The 16,357-nt window shown below is 32.9% G+C and overlaps 3 protein-coding genes across 3 annotated transcripts; 2 read left to right on the top strand and 1 right to left on the bottom strand.

Annotated features, from left to right (window-relative positions):
• Window positions 1–153: 153 nt before the first annotated feature.
• Window positions 154–3,485, top strand: LOC108972391 (PHD finger protein 12). The gene is made up of 6 exons (XM_018938946.1): window positions 154–310; window positions 481–671; window positions 748–1,175; window positions 1,235–1,497; window positions 1,566–3,145; window positions 3,203–3,485. Exons 1-6 carry the CDS (start codon window positions 269–271, stop codon window positions 3,375–3,377), a joined length of 2,679 nt encoding a protein of 892 aa, XP_018794491.1. The 5' UTR covers window positions 154–268; the 3' UTR covers window positions 3,378–3,485.
• A 998-nt stretch (window positions 3,486–4,483) lies between these two features.
• On the top strand, window positions 4,484–5,699 carry LOC108972401. The gene has a single exon (XM_018938961.1). The coding sequence runs from the start codon at window positions 4,705–4,707 to the stop codon at window positions 5,227–5,229; it is 525 nt and encodes a 174-aa protein (XP_018794506.1). The 5' UTR covers window positions 4,484–4,704; the 3' UTR covers window positions 5,230–5,699.
• Window positions 5,700–11,906: 6,207 nt separating this feature from the next.
• Window positions 11,907–15,508, bottom strand: LOC108972497 (zinc finger protein 189). Its single transcript, XM_018939115.1, has 5 exons — window positions 15,159–15,508; window positions 14,817–14,946; window positions 14,470–14,754; window positions 14,062–14,415; window positions 11,907–13,519 (listed from the first exon to the last, which is right to left on the bottom strand). Exons 1-5 carry the CDS (start codon window positions 15,380–15,382, stop codon window positions 12,449–12,451), a joined length of 2,064 nt encoding a protein of 687 aa, XP_018794660.1. The 5' UTR covers window positions 15,383–15,508; the 3' UTR covers window positions 11,907–12,448.
• Between the last annotated feature and the right edge of the window lie 849 nt (window positions 15,509–16,357).

Below are 16,357 nucleotides of genomic sequence, written 5' to 3'. Positions count from 1 at the left end.
TAATGATATTCTGAATATAGATTTAGAATGTTGGAAATTAAACAGTTAAATGGTACATTGACTTCAGAAAAAACAATTTTCAATACATACTCTCAAATGCAATCCTAACCATAATAGTGGATTAATCACTGAACACCTCCTTCAGCATCGAATTGAACAAATGTCAAACATTTTAACTGCAGCTAAAGGTCCTTTGGAATAATTTATATATTGCATCGGATTAAAAAGATTTTTTTCGTGATTTTTAATATAAGATACCAAAGCCGACATGTCGAAAGTGGAAGTGGATCCCAATTTGCCCATAATGGAGGTATTTATTAAGTTTCTTTCAACACAAAACTTGGTGAAAGTTTATGGAACCACTCGATCCGCATTAGTGTTACAAAATTTGTATAATCCATTTTAACCATACAAATTCTGAATATTTTTAAAAAATTCTGAACTTTTATACAATACTTGTATATAATTTTGTTCAAATAGCAAATTAAAATCCTCATTAAACCACCTCCCTCCGAAGAAGAAAAAATAACGTTGCGGCCAGTGAATACCAAGCATCCATACTATAAACGACCCGGTCGAGGACACAATCATGACCTTTGCGATGCTTGCGAAGAAGGTGGAGATCTACTGTGTTGTGATCGTTGTCCATCCAGTTTCCATTTGCAATGCCAGTAAGTACACGTGTTTATTTGTTTATTTAAGTATGCATAGTTAATTGAATAATACCAATGCGTTCGATTATCTTAGCGACCCACCGCTAACAGAAGAAGATATACCAAGTGGACAGTGGCTTTGTCATAACTGCCGCATGACCCTTAAGCCTACATCATCATCTAAATCAAGTTCTGTTGAGCGCAGTGCTGCCGGCGCAGTAACCGCTGCACGTACAGAGAGCTCTCGACCAAATACGCCGTCAGTTGATGCCGAAACGGCCCCATTTAAATTTCGTAATTTACGAAAACGCAGCAGTAGTCGTGCATCTTTTAGTAGCGATCTGAGCAATACAGAAAAATATTTGTCAAAATTGCCAGTGGGTATACAAAGAGCATTGGATCCCAACAAAAAGCCTACACCCCTTGACGAGCTGATAAAAGCTGCTAGCATATTAAATCCGAAGCAATTTGAGCTGCCCCGTGAACTAGAAATACATTCTCAATTTCCTGGCAATGATAAAGGTATAGGTAGTATACATTTTGGCTCAATATACAATATGCATAATACATTTTTATTTTAGTGGAACCTATTCGCAAGAATGGAAATGGAAATAAAAAACCAAGCAATATACGAAGGAATTCTAAACCATATGAGCTGGACTCCCAGGGTTTGGTACCATTGCCAGCTAAAACATGTTTTTATTGTCGCAAGTCTTGTAAGAAAGCTCCGCTGGTGGCATGTGACTATTGTCCTTTATATTTTCATCAGGATTGCCTAAATCCACCCATGACTGCACTACCAACTGGTTTATGGATGTGCCCGAACCATGTGGAAAACTTCATTGTAAGATAAATAATTTCCTAATTGATTTTAGTAGGATGAACTTAATGTATATATATTTTGATTTGTAGGATAATCATCTTGTCAACAGCATTTCAGCAACAGAACGCATTCGTTTATGGGATAAATTTTCACAACCTTTTGATCATGAATCAGTAAAAATGGAATTTTTTCGACGCGTTCACATGCGTAATCCTCCCTTTCGCATCAAAGTGCCAATTAAAACACGTGAAACAATTGAAATTCCTCCAATGGTCAAGTATCACTACGAAAATCCTCCCCCTCTCTTACCGTCATTACGTGAAACTTTGCGTTACGATATAGTTAAACGACGCAAATGTCTTCCTAGTTCTCCTGAAATAATATCAAAAGAAACTGTAGCTGAATCAGTTTTTAAAGATTTGGAAGCTCTCCAAAGTGCCAAAGCTAAATTGCGCGAGATTCAAAAGGAGCTAGGTCAAGTAGAGGACTTGAGTAGCAGCGAAGAGGAAGATAACAATGTGACAGAAAACACCGAGGATAAAAAGGACCAAGATGTAGATGCAAAAACAGATAATGATGTTACAGACAAAGAAAAAGTCGAAGAGGACGATAAACTAAATAAGGTGAAAAATAATAAAAAGCGTAGCAAACGTGGAGATTCTACCAGAAATTGTTCATCTGATGTACATGTCAAAAGCGAAGAGGACGTTAAAATTGATAATGATACAGAAAAATTGGCTACAAATCAAGATCAACAACAGCAAATGGTGAATAAAATCAAAAGTGAAGATGAAGAAGAAACCGACGATGAAACTAAATACATTGCTGATATAGATGCAGAACTTCGTTATCTAGATGTTGATTTAATAAAGAAGTTGGCATTTCAACGTGTGCAGCAGCTCGTGCAGGAACACCCAGAAATTGTAGTGCAATATCAGAACCGTACTGCCGCCAAAAGGATACGTGAACTTTCACATATCGATCCACCACAAGTATTACCATCACAAATACTCTCGCCAGAAGATGTACGACGTCTATCCATAATGTTTACTGGCGAGACGTCGTCCATATTGGCGCAACACCAAAGTGATAGTGATAACGACTTGCCACAGTTACATCCGGCTTTAGCCACTGCTGCTGCTATTGTTGCTGCTGATGAGGAAGAGCAGAAATACAAGTCACGCGTACGTACCGATGGAGAAAAAGCTTACGAAATAGCAACACGGCTTGAGCTGAAATTATTACGATGTAAAGTACGTGCACGCGCAGTTCTAACACCGTTAGGTGACATATTAGAAGACAATCGATGGTTTAGTAATGTTGAGTTACATTCGTCATTTTTTATGCGTTACCGCAATATGCATATTGGATCTGGCCAAACTTCTGTTGATGTAAACCTTTCCCATATTGGACACTGTTGTCGGATTTCCCCCAAGCATGCAACTATATTTTACGACGATTTTACAAAAACCTATGAACTCATCAATTACTCAGAGTACGGCACCGAAGTTAATGGACAGCTGTATTCTTGCGATTTTACTGATTATGGACCAACGCCGGCCAAAAAGCTTAAAAATGAGGACATCGAGTTACAGAAACGTGTTCAAGAGATTTTAGATAAACGTCGAGGCATACAACGCCAACATTACATTGTGGACAGAAATTCAAGGTACACATGAAAATGAGTTTAAAATTAATTATTATTATTATACGTTGTCTATTACAGAATGGCACCGCCAATGAAACCTGAGTGCAAATGCACTTTCGTTCAAGAGCCTCCTATGCTTGCCGGTGCTTGGGAAGGTACGGCTATACTTACGCATGGTACTTTAATACGTTTCGGATGTTTGTCATTTGTTTTCTCAATACCTGAATTAGGATCGAGTAATGGCCAGGGCTAAGGTTTTGTTGTTTTTCGGTACGGATGCGGTTAGCTGCAATAAGTCTTAATTTTCAATGAAAATTTTTTAAATGAAAATTTAAAAATAGCTTTTAGCACATTGTTTTTAATTTAAAACAATCGTAAAAAAAATAATGCAAAATGTTATGTTGCTTATGTTTTATAAAACATCAATACTTTTCAGTTAAAAATTGCACAAAAAACTCGTGATGTTTAATAAAAAAAGATTCTTCGTTTTTTTATTATTATCTAAATATTTATTTCTTAGTATGACAAAAATTATTTTAAATAAAATAATACTCTAATAAACACGAAGGTTAGAAACATAAACTGCTACGTTTTCGCATTACGTAGATGCAGTTAAGCGTTCTCAAAGTTGTAATAATATATATTTTACGAATTATATATATTTTGAATAAAGTTCAACTTAGATGAATAGATTTACTGTTTCATTTAAGGGAGATGTGGACACATTCGAGCAAAACATGATATTTTTTTAGAATTTTTATATGAAACAGTAGAAATCTATTTTTAAAAATCATGACATGACGCTGGATCTCCTGAAGTCAAAAAATCAAATTATATCAAAGGATAATTGCCCAGGCAACGCAGTGGGTTTTTTCGAAATTTAAATTTTTAACTCTTTGGGAACACTTTCAAAAAAGGCATAATTTTTAAAATTATTGGAATACGAGAGGTTTAAATATAGTATATAAAAATTATTATTACAAATGTTTGTCTATTAAAAAAATAATAAGTTTTTCATTTGGCATTTAAATGAAATAAAGTAACAATAATTTTGTTTTTAATTTTAAAAATTTGTTAATTTATAAAAATTTTAAATATATTTTTTCTGTTTTGAATTATTTTAGTTTTAGCATAATTGAGATATAAGCTACCCTATCTTTTACGTTGGACAAAACTGAACACAGTGTGCTAAACTTGATTGAAATCGTGAAAAAAGTTTGAATTTTTTCTACTTTTTACATTGACATTTTTTTAATTGGACTAATTTCACAAACCATTACTTTTATAACACTGTATTTCTTCGTTAATTTTCCTTATCAGTCTTAACGAAATTTTATTAAACAGCTGGTATTTCTTGCATAGCGTTACCGCTGTCAAAAGCTTGCTTTGAGCAAGTTTATACCAGAATTTAAAAGTGAAGTAGCATTCATTCATCACATATCCAAGAATAGCAATACCAACAAAATCTAATTCGCACATACATTAATATATACATAATCTACGTTTTATATAGTTCTAGTGTTTACATATTGTTTTAATTTTATTGCGTATAAATAAATACGTCGTGATGAGCTTGTGAAATGAACGCGTTGCGTAACCTCTTTAGCTCGAGGACACTAAATAGTGTAAGGCAACATGGCCAGAATGTCCTCTTTAATATTGCACAACCAGTTGATGGTGCACCGGCGGTGGCACCAATTGCAGACTTCGATGAAGGTACTAATAAAGAAGCATGTCAACCGTTGAAAATACCAAAATCAATTCTCGATGCAACTACTTTTATTGGTAAAAACTTTGGTGAAACAACTGCCTCTGGATCGATTTCACCAACTACCTTAAAACGTTTGCGTTGCATGGAGCGCAAGGTTGAGTTAGTTTATCGCTGTAAACTGTGCAACACGCGTAACAGTAAGCTGGTCTCTGAAGCTGCATACAGAAGCGGTGTGGTAATTCTCCAATGTGACGGTTGTTCTGTGAACCATTTAATAGCCGATCATTCTGGATGGTTTGCCAAAACCAAAGGCAAAAATTTTGACCAGGTGCTAGCCGAGCGAGGTGATCGCGTTAAAGTCATCAAAGTAAACGAAAAAGGCGAATTAATTTAGCTGCAAGCAATATGAAAATAAATTACAATGAATTATGTATTGCTATTAATAATGAAAATACTGCTGCACAAAATATCATAAATAACAATTTTATCATTAATTGAATAAAGTGTGTAAAATACAGTAGATAAAAATCATATAAGGGCTCAGCCTTCGGAAACACGTTTTCCATTGCTTGTGAAACCGATGGCTTCATGACCGAATCTGAAAAAGAATACTGACATTAACCTGGAGACCTATCATAATAATCTAATTGAAAATTATGTATATTGTAAATAAGTAATGTTATAATATATGCTTTGAATTTGAATATAACCACCGTGCAACCACTTTATGTTGCATCTTTATTTATGTATTTTGTGCAGTGAATTAACATCTTGGAATGTAATGTATTACAAATGCAAAAGTAATGAAAAGCTTCACAAAAAAAGCAATAAAAGTATTAAAGCAAAACATCGTAACATTAACAATCAATAATATATTTTATTTTAAAATACACGTGACTATAGTTTTTATCTATTTATCGAAAAAAAATATTTTTACAGAGGCATGGCCGAATTAGGAAAAATTTCCTATTGGATATGTATTCCATGTACATTATTTAAGGAAGTATTTGCAAAAACGATTGAACACTTATTTTGCTTTATTAGCTGTGACCAAGTGTTATGAGTATTTCATTGTTTTTTTTCTCGTTTCCTCACTGCACGGAACCTCCAACTTTTCCCCACCAAATCCACAGCGACCATATTCACGAACTGGACGAAGGAGTATAGACTGGAACTTAATATTGCAGTCGACGGCGTCAAAATTCCAACTGTCAATAACCCTAAGATTTTAGATGTCGCCTTCGACAGTCTATGCTCGTTCTCTCCGCATACGACCGCGATTATCGCCAAAGTACAGAGCCGCAACAAAATCCTCAAGTCGCTAGCCGGCAGCACATGGGGAAAAGAGAAAGAAACGTTGTTGGCAACTTACAAGGCAATCGGCCGGCCGGTCCTTAACTGCGCAGCTCCCATATGGCACGCAGATGAGGAAACTCCAGACTTGCCAGAATACAGCACTCCGGACACCGGAATGCCTCTTGATGTCTCCCATCGAACACCAACATAGTGAGACGCTTATGCTTATGTTTTCGTAGAAATCATCCTTGCAGTCATCTGCTTGGAGCGGAACCGCCTCCTAGGAGCGTCAAGAGGTCATTCCTTAACCACGTCGACGACATCGTACAATACGCCGACAGGACCTCGGACGCAACAGACTTTCGACAGGCACTGACCGCCATTCACATGACACTGACCACCTCTTTGCGTGTCCAACCAACCCCACCCATCTAACACCCTTTTCTCTTTGGTTGGACCCCGTCGAAACAGCATGTTTCCTGGGCCTCCTGTTAGATGACGTCGACGACAATACTGATAACCCTTACCATCCTAACGGCGACTGATAACCGTTAAAACAACAACRACAACAGTATTTGATTGTCATTCGGTAGGTCGTTGATATGAATCTTAGCCGTGAAGATATATAAGCCATTCTGTAGGTCGCTGATTTAAATCTTAGTCATGAAGATATAAAGGTTTCTCAAATGATTTTCTCAAATAGGGGTTGCTTGCATGTACTTATAAAACATGTATTTCACAATCTGATATGAATTTCGTAACAACGAAGGAATATGTTGTTGTTATTGTAACGGATCCTTATCTCCGTTACGATGGTAAGGATTAGATAAGTTGTCATCGACGTCATCTAATGTAATGTACATATGTAATATATGCATTTGCTGCTAAAGTGTAGCCTCTGTCAACAAAATTATTTAGTAAACAGTTCACGAAAATATATGACTTGGAGGAAGTCACACTAAATGTACACATATTTTATTTTATGCCAATAAAATTTAATAATGATTCACATTCATTAAAGCGTTAGGAAATAAAATTAATTGTGATTATAATCTAATTGTGCTGATAACTGCATATGTACAACCATGTATGTATGTGTGTATGTATAGTATATGTATATAAATGATAACAATTTAATAACGGATAGTTGAGGCGCGCGCGTATAAATAATTTGTGATAAGATAAAATTGTTAGTAATTAGTTGTTGACTGTCTCGATGTGATAATTTTGGCGTAAATAATTGTTGCATATCTACTTACCAATTGGTAAACATTGTTAAAATTGTTCATAATTTACCAAAATTTTGAAAAAAGAATTCATACAAATTTTCACAGACCTTAATTAACATACATACATACATAGTTGTACTAATATTCGGAGTCGGACACGATGTCAAGCACCTATTATCCATACACCGCGTTTGTTCACCCCTCACGATATGGATGTTTTTTTATACCTTGAATAGCCCGTCTGTATATTTGTATAGCTATATGCGAACTAGTTCTCAGTTTTTGAGATACTGATTAATTGAATATTTGCACGCATTCTTTTCTCGCAAAAGATAATAGAAAAAATTAAAAAAAAATATATACATATATACATTTTTGATTACATATTTATATGTATGTATGTGTGAATATTTGCCGTGTGAAATGTGGCAGAACAATACATATCTATATATATTTTAGCTAATATTATATAAACATTTATAATTTGCGTATCAATATCGTTTAAAGTATTACTTGAGGCATTTTAACAGGGCCAATGACCTAATGACACCAAGGTTTTGGGCTTTGTTTCGTATAAATAATTTAAAAGCAATACCAGTTTAATGATTCATTTTTGAATGCGTATATTTGTATATTTGAACATCTGCTTGACAACAGAATTATTGAATTAGGCCGTTAGTATTTTGCCGGATAAACACAAAATTTTGCTGTGTAACGATGACTATAACGATATACAATAATACAAATTTAAAATGATATTTGATTACAAGACTAGGTTATTGAATACCTTGTACGAAAATTAACAACTCTTCTGGTGCCATTCTTTACAATAACCAGACAATCTCATCTTAACTTAGTACTGAAATTTAGTTAACATACATATTTACAAACTCTTTTTCCGTGAATGACATATTTGCCCCCTGTGACTCCAATTAAGCCAATTTATCTAACATTTCAGTACTTGCTACTTACAGCCCTTGGCCCGATAAATTCAGGATCAGCCGTCGAAACGATCATGCCGAAACAGACCGCTGTTACATTGACCACTCGTTATATTATATGATTTCTATGACAGCCAGTCATTCTTAATACTAAATGGGTTTTGAATTTCTGCTACTAACAAAAAACATATATTTATCCTTTAAGCAGAGCAAGGTTTTCTTGTTGAAAACTCCCTTTGTTTACTAGTTGTTTACTACAACTAGAGTCTGATGAAGAGAACATGGTATTCGCACATCGCAAAAGAAACCAAGTGAAGAGAAATCTCTCGTTACCTAACCGAAAGGGTTCTGAATTTATATACCGCCATAGACTGTCAACTCAGCGGTATCCTTTAAAATTATTTGATAATGGTATATCTTTCCCATACCCAAGGGATTTTTTCCGAGCACATTTCAAACAGTGGCTATAAGTCAGTATGTTGAAAAAATATTCAACGTAACCATCGTATTACCATAAAAAGCGGTAAAAAAGTGACACTAAAAGCGATCTCAACCGAGGGGATCAAATTGCTATTGGTGCAAGTGCGTGTAGACGGCTGAACGGATTCGCCATGCAAAGCTGCTAATGGGGTTAATTACAATGTTTAAAAGCATCATAAACTTCTTCTAAGGCTCCGTTTACCCGATTCTAGATTGCGCAGCAATCTATAGATGCAGGTTTAAGGCTCCCAGTAAGTTCCTGGAATTCAGCAGAGTGCTGGCTTTTGTAGGTAGGTGTGATAGTTAGGTCCCGGTACGAACCTCAATAAAATTCTATTCTGTACTAACAACAACAGGAACATAATTATTATTCAATTATTTAAGGCATATTTGCGGTGTGAGGATAGTAATTTGAAGTGTAGTTCTTTTTAGTTCGTACTACAAATTAACTTTGGGTAATGTTTTAAATGCTTCTGTTAAGGATGTGGCGCATTTATGGTAATTACTACTTTGACTAGACTTTGCATAAAAAACCATTTATATATAAAAATAAATATTTTTGACGATTTGTTGGGTATGTATAAGTTTTTATTTTATTCTTGTCAGTAGGAAACAATTGTGTATGCTTTTAGGTTTTTATTTACGAATTATTCAATATTTGCTTAATTCTAAACTTAAAAAATTCAAATATATTTGCTTCGGTAAATTAAAACACTTGTGATTCACATGTTTAATAGCTACTTATTTTTATAAGACTATAGGCGTATTACATTTTTATTTGTTATATATTTAGTTAAATTTATTCAATTACTTATGTGTGTTGGATATACATATGCACGACAAGAAAACATTTTTCAATATTATTGTTTGGTTCCATATTTATATAAACAAAATAAAACTATTTTTGATCGAATGCATATATATTTGTTTATATATGTTGTATATCGTATTTTCCATAAGTGGCTTATACATATATACATATAAGCACATTTGCGAAGATATTTACACAAGTTAAATTGTTTATTAATTTGTGGTTTAAAGATATTTGTGTTTATATTCATTATTACATTTTTTATTATATGATTTTATTTATAAAAGTAATTTTTCCGAAATTTACTTAAGTTAAATTGTTTATTAATATTATATGTCGTTTAAAGGTATATGTGCTTATATTTATTATTAAATTTTTCATTTTAAGTTTTTCTTTTATTTATACAAGCAAGTCTTTTCCGAAAATATGCAAATGTACATATGTAATATTTGTGCCTATTTACAGGGATGTATGCATATAATTACTACTTGTTTTATGAATAAATTGATGATCTGCGTTATAAATGTTCCCAACAAATTAATAATATATTTTTTAATTTCGCTGCAACCATAATTTAAGCCCACAACCTATTGAGTCTATCTGCGAAGTGATCAGGGATTTGATGAACGAAGACGTAAACATATTTGGAAATTTTTTTTGTGGTATTGTAAAAGTTTACGATGATAATTATATAAAAAATAGTTCAATTATAATTATTTTTTAACTAAAATTTAAATTTATTATAAAGTTTTAACTGTTGAAAACGGCAAATTATGTTAAATATATTTCTTAAATTCCTGTGGTATTTTGGAGAAATTAAAAAAAAAAAGTTTGAAAAAATATTCGAATTGCCATAAAATATGTCGAATAATTCCTTCTTGTCAGCCAGTCTGAAAGTTAACAAAAAATATATATATATATATTTACATATGCTTTTCCTGTGAACAAAATTTTACGTGAATATACATACATATATGTTTGTAATTAAGAATATATCGTGTTTTAAATTGGAAATAAATATTTATCAATATAACAGTTAGGTTATGAAACCTACTGAATATATTGTACACACATCGCACACTAACACAATTAACAAAATGGCAGATTTAACCGTGATTTTTCAATTAGGTAAGATTGTGATGACAATGTTGATATATTGAAAAAACTTATTTTTAAAATATTTGAGTTGTGATTCTTTTGTATTTAATCCGCGTATGAGCTGTGACTCTTTTGTTAGTGTGTTGAATATGTTTTTTTTAATTTATTCAGAAATTTTTATGAGTTATGATTCTTTTTTTAATACAGTTTGTATTTAATATACTCGTACCAAAATCGATTTATGGAGTTAGTGGCAGTCAAAATTTTCAAAAAGAAATTTTTTGCATTGGCTTAAGTTATATCTTAGTAATATTTTCCAACAATATATTTGAAAATTAGCAGACTTCTCGGGCGCTCTGGAACTTCAAACGCGATTTTCTCAAAACTACATGCTTTTTGAACTGGTGACCACTGTAGCTCGGAATTCAGTAGATTTCATTGAAAATTATATAGAATTTATACAGCTTTTAGAAAATATGGAAAACTAATGTCAAATTGAATGATTTTTTGTTTTCAATTTCTATTTTTGATAAACAACGAATCGTTGAGTTTTCCCCGAAAATTTGAAAATAGTTTCACGATGCCCTATTTTGTACACTTTGATCATCCAGTATATCATTTATTGACATAATAATTTTTTTTTCTGTCAGATCAACACAAACAGCCACTACTTTTAAAGTTATTAATTTTTTTTTAATTTCCGTCAAGTCGAAACGTTCTTTAATGATGCTGTGTTTTACTTTTTATTTGAAAATTAAAATTTTAATTTTTTCATGTCTCTGACATATGCAGCATCTTCAAACCCACATACCACAATGGCTTTCAATTGAAACAAATATATGTACGTTGTTTTTATATTGAAATATTTAAAATTATTGCTGAGACCCGTAACAGACTAAGGCATATTCATAAATATGCTTGTATCCATAAAATATAAATGACTTAAAAATAATAGACAACTTTGAGAAGAGTTTAATTAACCTTGAAATTGGAATTTGTAACTTTGTTAAAATAAATATTATAAATTTTTTGCTTCGGTCCATCGAAACATACTACTTTAACAATCATAAAACAGTGAAGTTTCTGTGGTTGTTTTAACGGTTATCTAATTCCCGTTAGGATGGTAAGGGTTAAGTTTCTCGCATTAGTTAGTGTATTATTAAACTAAAGGTAAAAATTTTATCTATACCAACACCAAGTAAACCAAAAGCATAAATTCGATTGATATATGATTATTTTTAATATTAATTATGTTTAATTCTTCTTAAGGTTAAATTTTACATTATACAATTTCTAAGTACATTCCTATGTTATAACCAATCTAGAGTAATTAATGAAAAATAATTTTCTTGCACCTTTATGTGTGCCCATTCAAATAAATTAATATAAATTTGTGTATTAATACTTGTGAATTCTTTCAGCGTACGCATAAATAATTTTAGATACGTATATGCAGTACTAGTTATAAAAAATCTCTTTTATTGTAACTGTGTAACAAATAAAAAATAAAATTTGTTAAAATTAAAAATTAGTCTTAAAAACGTAATGACTTCTAGCTCATTTAGACCTTTATATTGCATTAACACAAGTGTAATTACTTGAAAATCTAAAATTGTTTATTTTATGCAGTTATTACTATAAGTATATCGCGGATAGTAAAATTACTGTTAATATTACTGTAGTTGTTTTTCTATATGCTTAACCTATGCTATATTGAAGTGCTGCCTGCAATACCTTTTATAGGTTTATATAAGTGGATCAGTAACCTTGACGTATGCGTGAGTTTGGCCGATTATGTCGGCGCTTGTGCAAATATAAGCCGGCTGCTTGCGCAAACGCTGAGCCACAAATCTTACACACATATCGTTTGATAGCGTCGTGTATTTGCTTGTGATTCTGCAGATTTTTAAGTGATTTGAAGGTTTTGCCACATATGTCGCATTTAAATTCTTCATCGTTATAGTGCTGCCTTGCATGTTCTAGCATAGATTGGCGCGTGGGAAATAAACGACCGCAATGAGAGTAATCACAGCGGAATGGACGCTCACTGGGACTGGTATGCTGTGCACGATGCGCATTGAGATACACCATATTGGTAAAAGATTTGCCACATATGTCACACGAATAGCCATCATCGTACTCTGAATTATCCATGTGCAATAGAGGATTTTCATTTTCCGCCATACCCATGTCACTGCCTGTATGTGGGATATTGGCTAATGAAGGTAGTAAGAGTTCATCGTTATGTCTACGCATATGTTCATCGTACACTTCCTTAGTTCGAAAACTAGCTGTGCATAAGTCGCACCAGTATTTTACCTCCTTACTTGTGGGTGTGTGTATTTGCTTATGCTGGTTCAACTGATCAACGTCTAAAAAGCTAACAGGACAGATATTACATGCGTAAGTACCCTCAGGCTGATGCGTACTGAGATGTGTATCTAGTTCTCGTGGTGATTGCACAATAACAGGACATAATTCACATTTAAATGGTGCAATATCTGCATCCATAAACTGCATTTGATCGTAGTAACTGTAAGTTGGCATAAACACTTTATTGTTTTGCTCGCATAGCAAACGTTCTTGTTTTTGTTTGGAGTAATCAAAACGCAATTGAGAAATACGCTTCGATATTTGTATGGTGCTGACCTCAATCATCTTTTGCAGTTCTGCCGCCATTTGCTGTAGTGCTTCTCCCCGTTTTTCTTTGCTACGGTAGTCTATGTTGTACTTATTATAAAAACATGGATATTGTTCGACCATTGATAAAAGTTTCATTGTAGAGACATCATTCCAAAGTGCAGAGGACCGACGTCGGTATACTGTTTCCTGAAATGTTATTTAATAGAGTTATTGTAGTTACAAAATTTATGGTGAGAATTTCTTATTTTCTTATCCTTAAAAAAAAAACAGTTTTCATATATGACCTTGGTTCTGATCCTTCAGTTTGCATGACAGTATATGCTATGAGCAGCTTGTTGGAGAGAAAAGGACGTATATAAAATTTGCGAGCGAAAGCGACTAGTTTGCGTATGTACAGACAGACAGACATGGCTACCGTTCTCACGGCAGTCAGGTCTACGTAACTGGAACGGACCCGTATTTATTTTATCCGGCCAAGGACTGTCAACTCGGCATAATTCTGCCTCTACAACAATATCAATAGACATGGCTAAGAAACATATATATATTTATATATTTTCTTTTATTGGATCGCGGCGTTTCCTTCTGAATGTTAAAAACTTCTTAGCATACTTAATATATCATATCCAGGGGAAAATTAATTGGCATTCTTCTGATGTCAGAATATCAAAACCCAAACTTTTGTCTAATATTTCAATATTGGTTATTTTTAAATAGGTATAAAATACCTTCACGACAGCCTCAGTCATCTTTTGATTTCCACCATAAAACCGATTAAGAAAATGTAAATCCTTAAAATACCAGAGTGTACTGATGTTGGTATTTTCCAAAGACATTCGATTGCATTCCCTTTTATATACAGTTCTTAAATTGTCCCACTTTCGGGTAACTGCATCCTTTGCCAAAGATAAGTTAAACCGCCGCTTAAATTCCATTACAATCCAATCGAGAAAGTGCTGTCTCTTAGAACGATCACGAAATTGTGGGTGTCGATGATCCCAAAGAAATGTGTTGCGCCGATAAGAGTCGATAAGAAATTGAATCATTTTGCGGTCTTTTATATGCATAGTTAAACCTGATTCCTATAATACAAAAATCTTTAGAATATTAAATATACGCATTATGATACAATATACCATTTCATGGTTTCCCCCCAATAAAGATTGTTCAACTAAGTCATCATAATTATTCTCATCATCTTCTTGATAGTTGTGATCATCTTCATCACCATTATTAGTGAAATCTTCATAATTTCCGTAGTTATCAGGCATATAGCTCTCACCGTCTCCTTCCATTGCAACTTCCGGCTCTGAATGCTCTTGTTTAACTGGGTACATAGACTTCACAGTGTCCGCTAATTCATTTTCTGTTGATAATCCTGTTATTATGGAGTCATCATGTTTTGGTGGTTCTAATGCGTCCTGTGAAGATTTCAAAAAAATTAATATCTTTATAAGTACTTAAGAATATTTATTATACTAACATCTCCTACTTCCTCTTTAATCATAACTGTTTGCGGTACTAAAAGCGAGGGATCGGTGTCGGTAAGATCTTCTGTGGCGACGCCACTATGACCGCTATCATTTTCACTATAGGAGCCATTATAACCGAGTCTGTTTAAAATATAATAGTACAATTAAACATTATTTGGCAATGTGACATTACAGTTTTCTTTTACATTCAAAAAGTGTTTTCATCTAACAATTCAATGTAAGAAAATACCTAAAAAATTTTTTATACGCTGTAGACCTACTAAAATCATGTCTAACATTACGTGAATTTATATTGATTCTATTGGCTACAAAAGTCGTTGTAATTGTCTTACCCCAGCATATCACCAAACAGTCCCTTTTGGCCCATTGTTTGTGGTCCATGATCTGTTTGCATATGTCCAATAAAAGCGTCGAAATACAGAAATTTGGTCGGACAAAACATACAGCCTAATGCAAAGTATTGCTGATCCTCTGTGGCTGTGATGATCCCGCATTCTTTTGTGCATAGGCGAAATATATCCTCATCGCTTGTTGGTTGATATGGTAAAACACTCATCTTTAGCTTCCACAGTAATTAAAAATGAAATATATACAATTATATACTCCTATTTTCACAAATGTATCTCTTTTTAATTATTTTCCGATAATTTTTCTACTATTCTCGTATCAACCACCATTCGTATAATCTTCTTTTCTTTACTTTGTTTGACAACTCATAAACATGGTTGCCAACGCTTAAAATTTAGGCAGTTTTTTTTTATAAATTTGCAATTAAATATAAATGTCAACTGTATGGTAAAGTTATAAAATATAAAATAATTCTTTGTATATATGTATATGTAAAGTATGCGCAGAAAAAACATATTAGGCCAGAGTATTATTCTATTTAAGACGATCAAAAATTTCCCCCCAATGAAATATCCCATTTCCAATCAGCAGCGGATGAGGCATAAATATCGTTGTTTTAATCCTTGATTTAATCGCATTCTATTAAAAAACATTGCAATACTTCTGCAAACTATTTGAAAATAGAATTACCAGAATATCGGCATTAAAAGGAAAATTAAAACTCTATTCCCATAATATTCAAAATTATGACAATTAAATTGATTATTTAAGAATACCAAATTTGTTCGTTCCATTAAATTAATACAACATTCATAAAACCGTTGGGGGTATGTTTATAATCACTTAATAATTTGCACTTTAAACTGTTTGTTAACTCCTGTTTATAATCTTAAAGGTTTTTTTATTTTCTTGCATTTTATCTCCGATTCTAAATTTAAATTTCTTTGTTCTTTACGATTAATGGTATTTAAAGCAAAAAATCGCCATCAGTTTCACCAGCAAAATCATGTACATACCATGTGTATGTATTTTCAAAATTATACAGCAATTTGCCCCCCGAAATCATGTACTTAAATGCAATGCAGTACACAGTTTCATAAAAAATTTTATTTGTTTTCATCGAACATACATATGTATGTAATTGTTGTATTATTTACCAACTCATGTGCTAAGTAGTAGTAAA

The sequence above is a fragment of the Bactrocera latifrons genome, unplaced genomic scaffold (genome assembly GCF_001853355.1).
Source record: "Bactrocera latifrons isolate USDA-ARS-PBARC rearing strain unplaced genomic scaffold, ASM185335v1 scaffold_4, whole genome shotgun sequence".
Classification (NCBI taxonomy): domain Eukaryota; kingdom Metazoa; phylum Arthropoda; class Insecta; order Diptera; family Tephritidae; genus Bactrocera; species Bactrocera latifrons.
This window is presented reverse-complemented; position numbering and strand designations above follow the sequence as displayed.

Excerpts from the sequence above, each read along its gene's own strand:
- LOC108972391 (XM_018938946.1), top strand. The coding sequence starts at position 269 with ATGTCGAAAGTGGAAGTGGATCCCAATTTGCCCATAATGGAG. Across the intron at positions 672-747 it reads AGTTTCCATTTGCAATGCCA|CGACCCACCGCTAACAGAAG; the intron begins GTAAGTACACGT and ends CGATTATCTTAG. Across the intron at positions 3,146-3,202 it reads ATTGTGGACAGAAATTCAAG|AATGGCACCGCCAATGAAAC; the intron begins GTACACATGAAA and ends TGTCTATTACAG.
- LOC108972401 (XM_018938961.1), top strand. The coding sequence starts at position 4,705 with ATGAACGCGTTGCGTAACCTCTTTAGCTCGAGGACACTAAATAGTGTA.
- LOC108972497 (XM_018939115.1), bottom strand. The coding sequence starts at position 15,382 with ATGAGTGTTTTACCATATCAACCAACAAGCGATGAGGATATATTTCGC. Across the intron at positions 14,947-15,158 it reads CTGTTTGGTGATATGCTGGG|ACTCGGTTATAATGGCTCCT; the intron begins GTAAGACAATTA and ends TATTTTAAACAG. Across the intron at positions 13,520-14,061 it reads TGACTGAGGCTGTCGTGAAG|GAAACAGTATACCGACGTCG; the intron begins GTATTTTATACC and ends ATAACATTTCAG.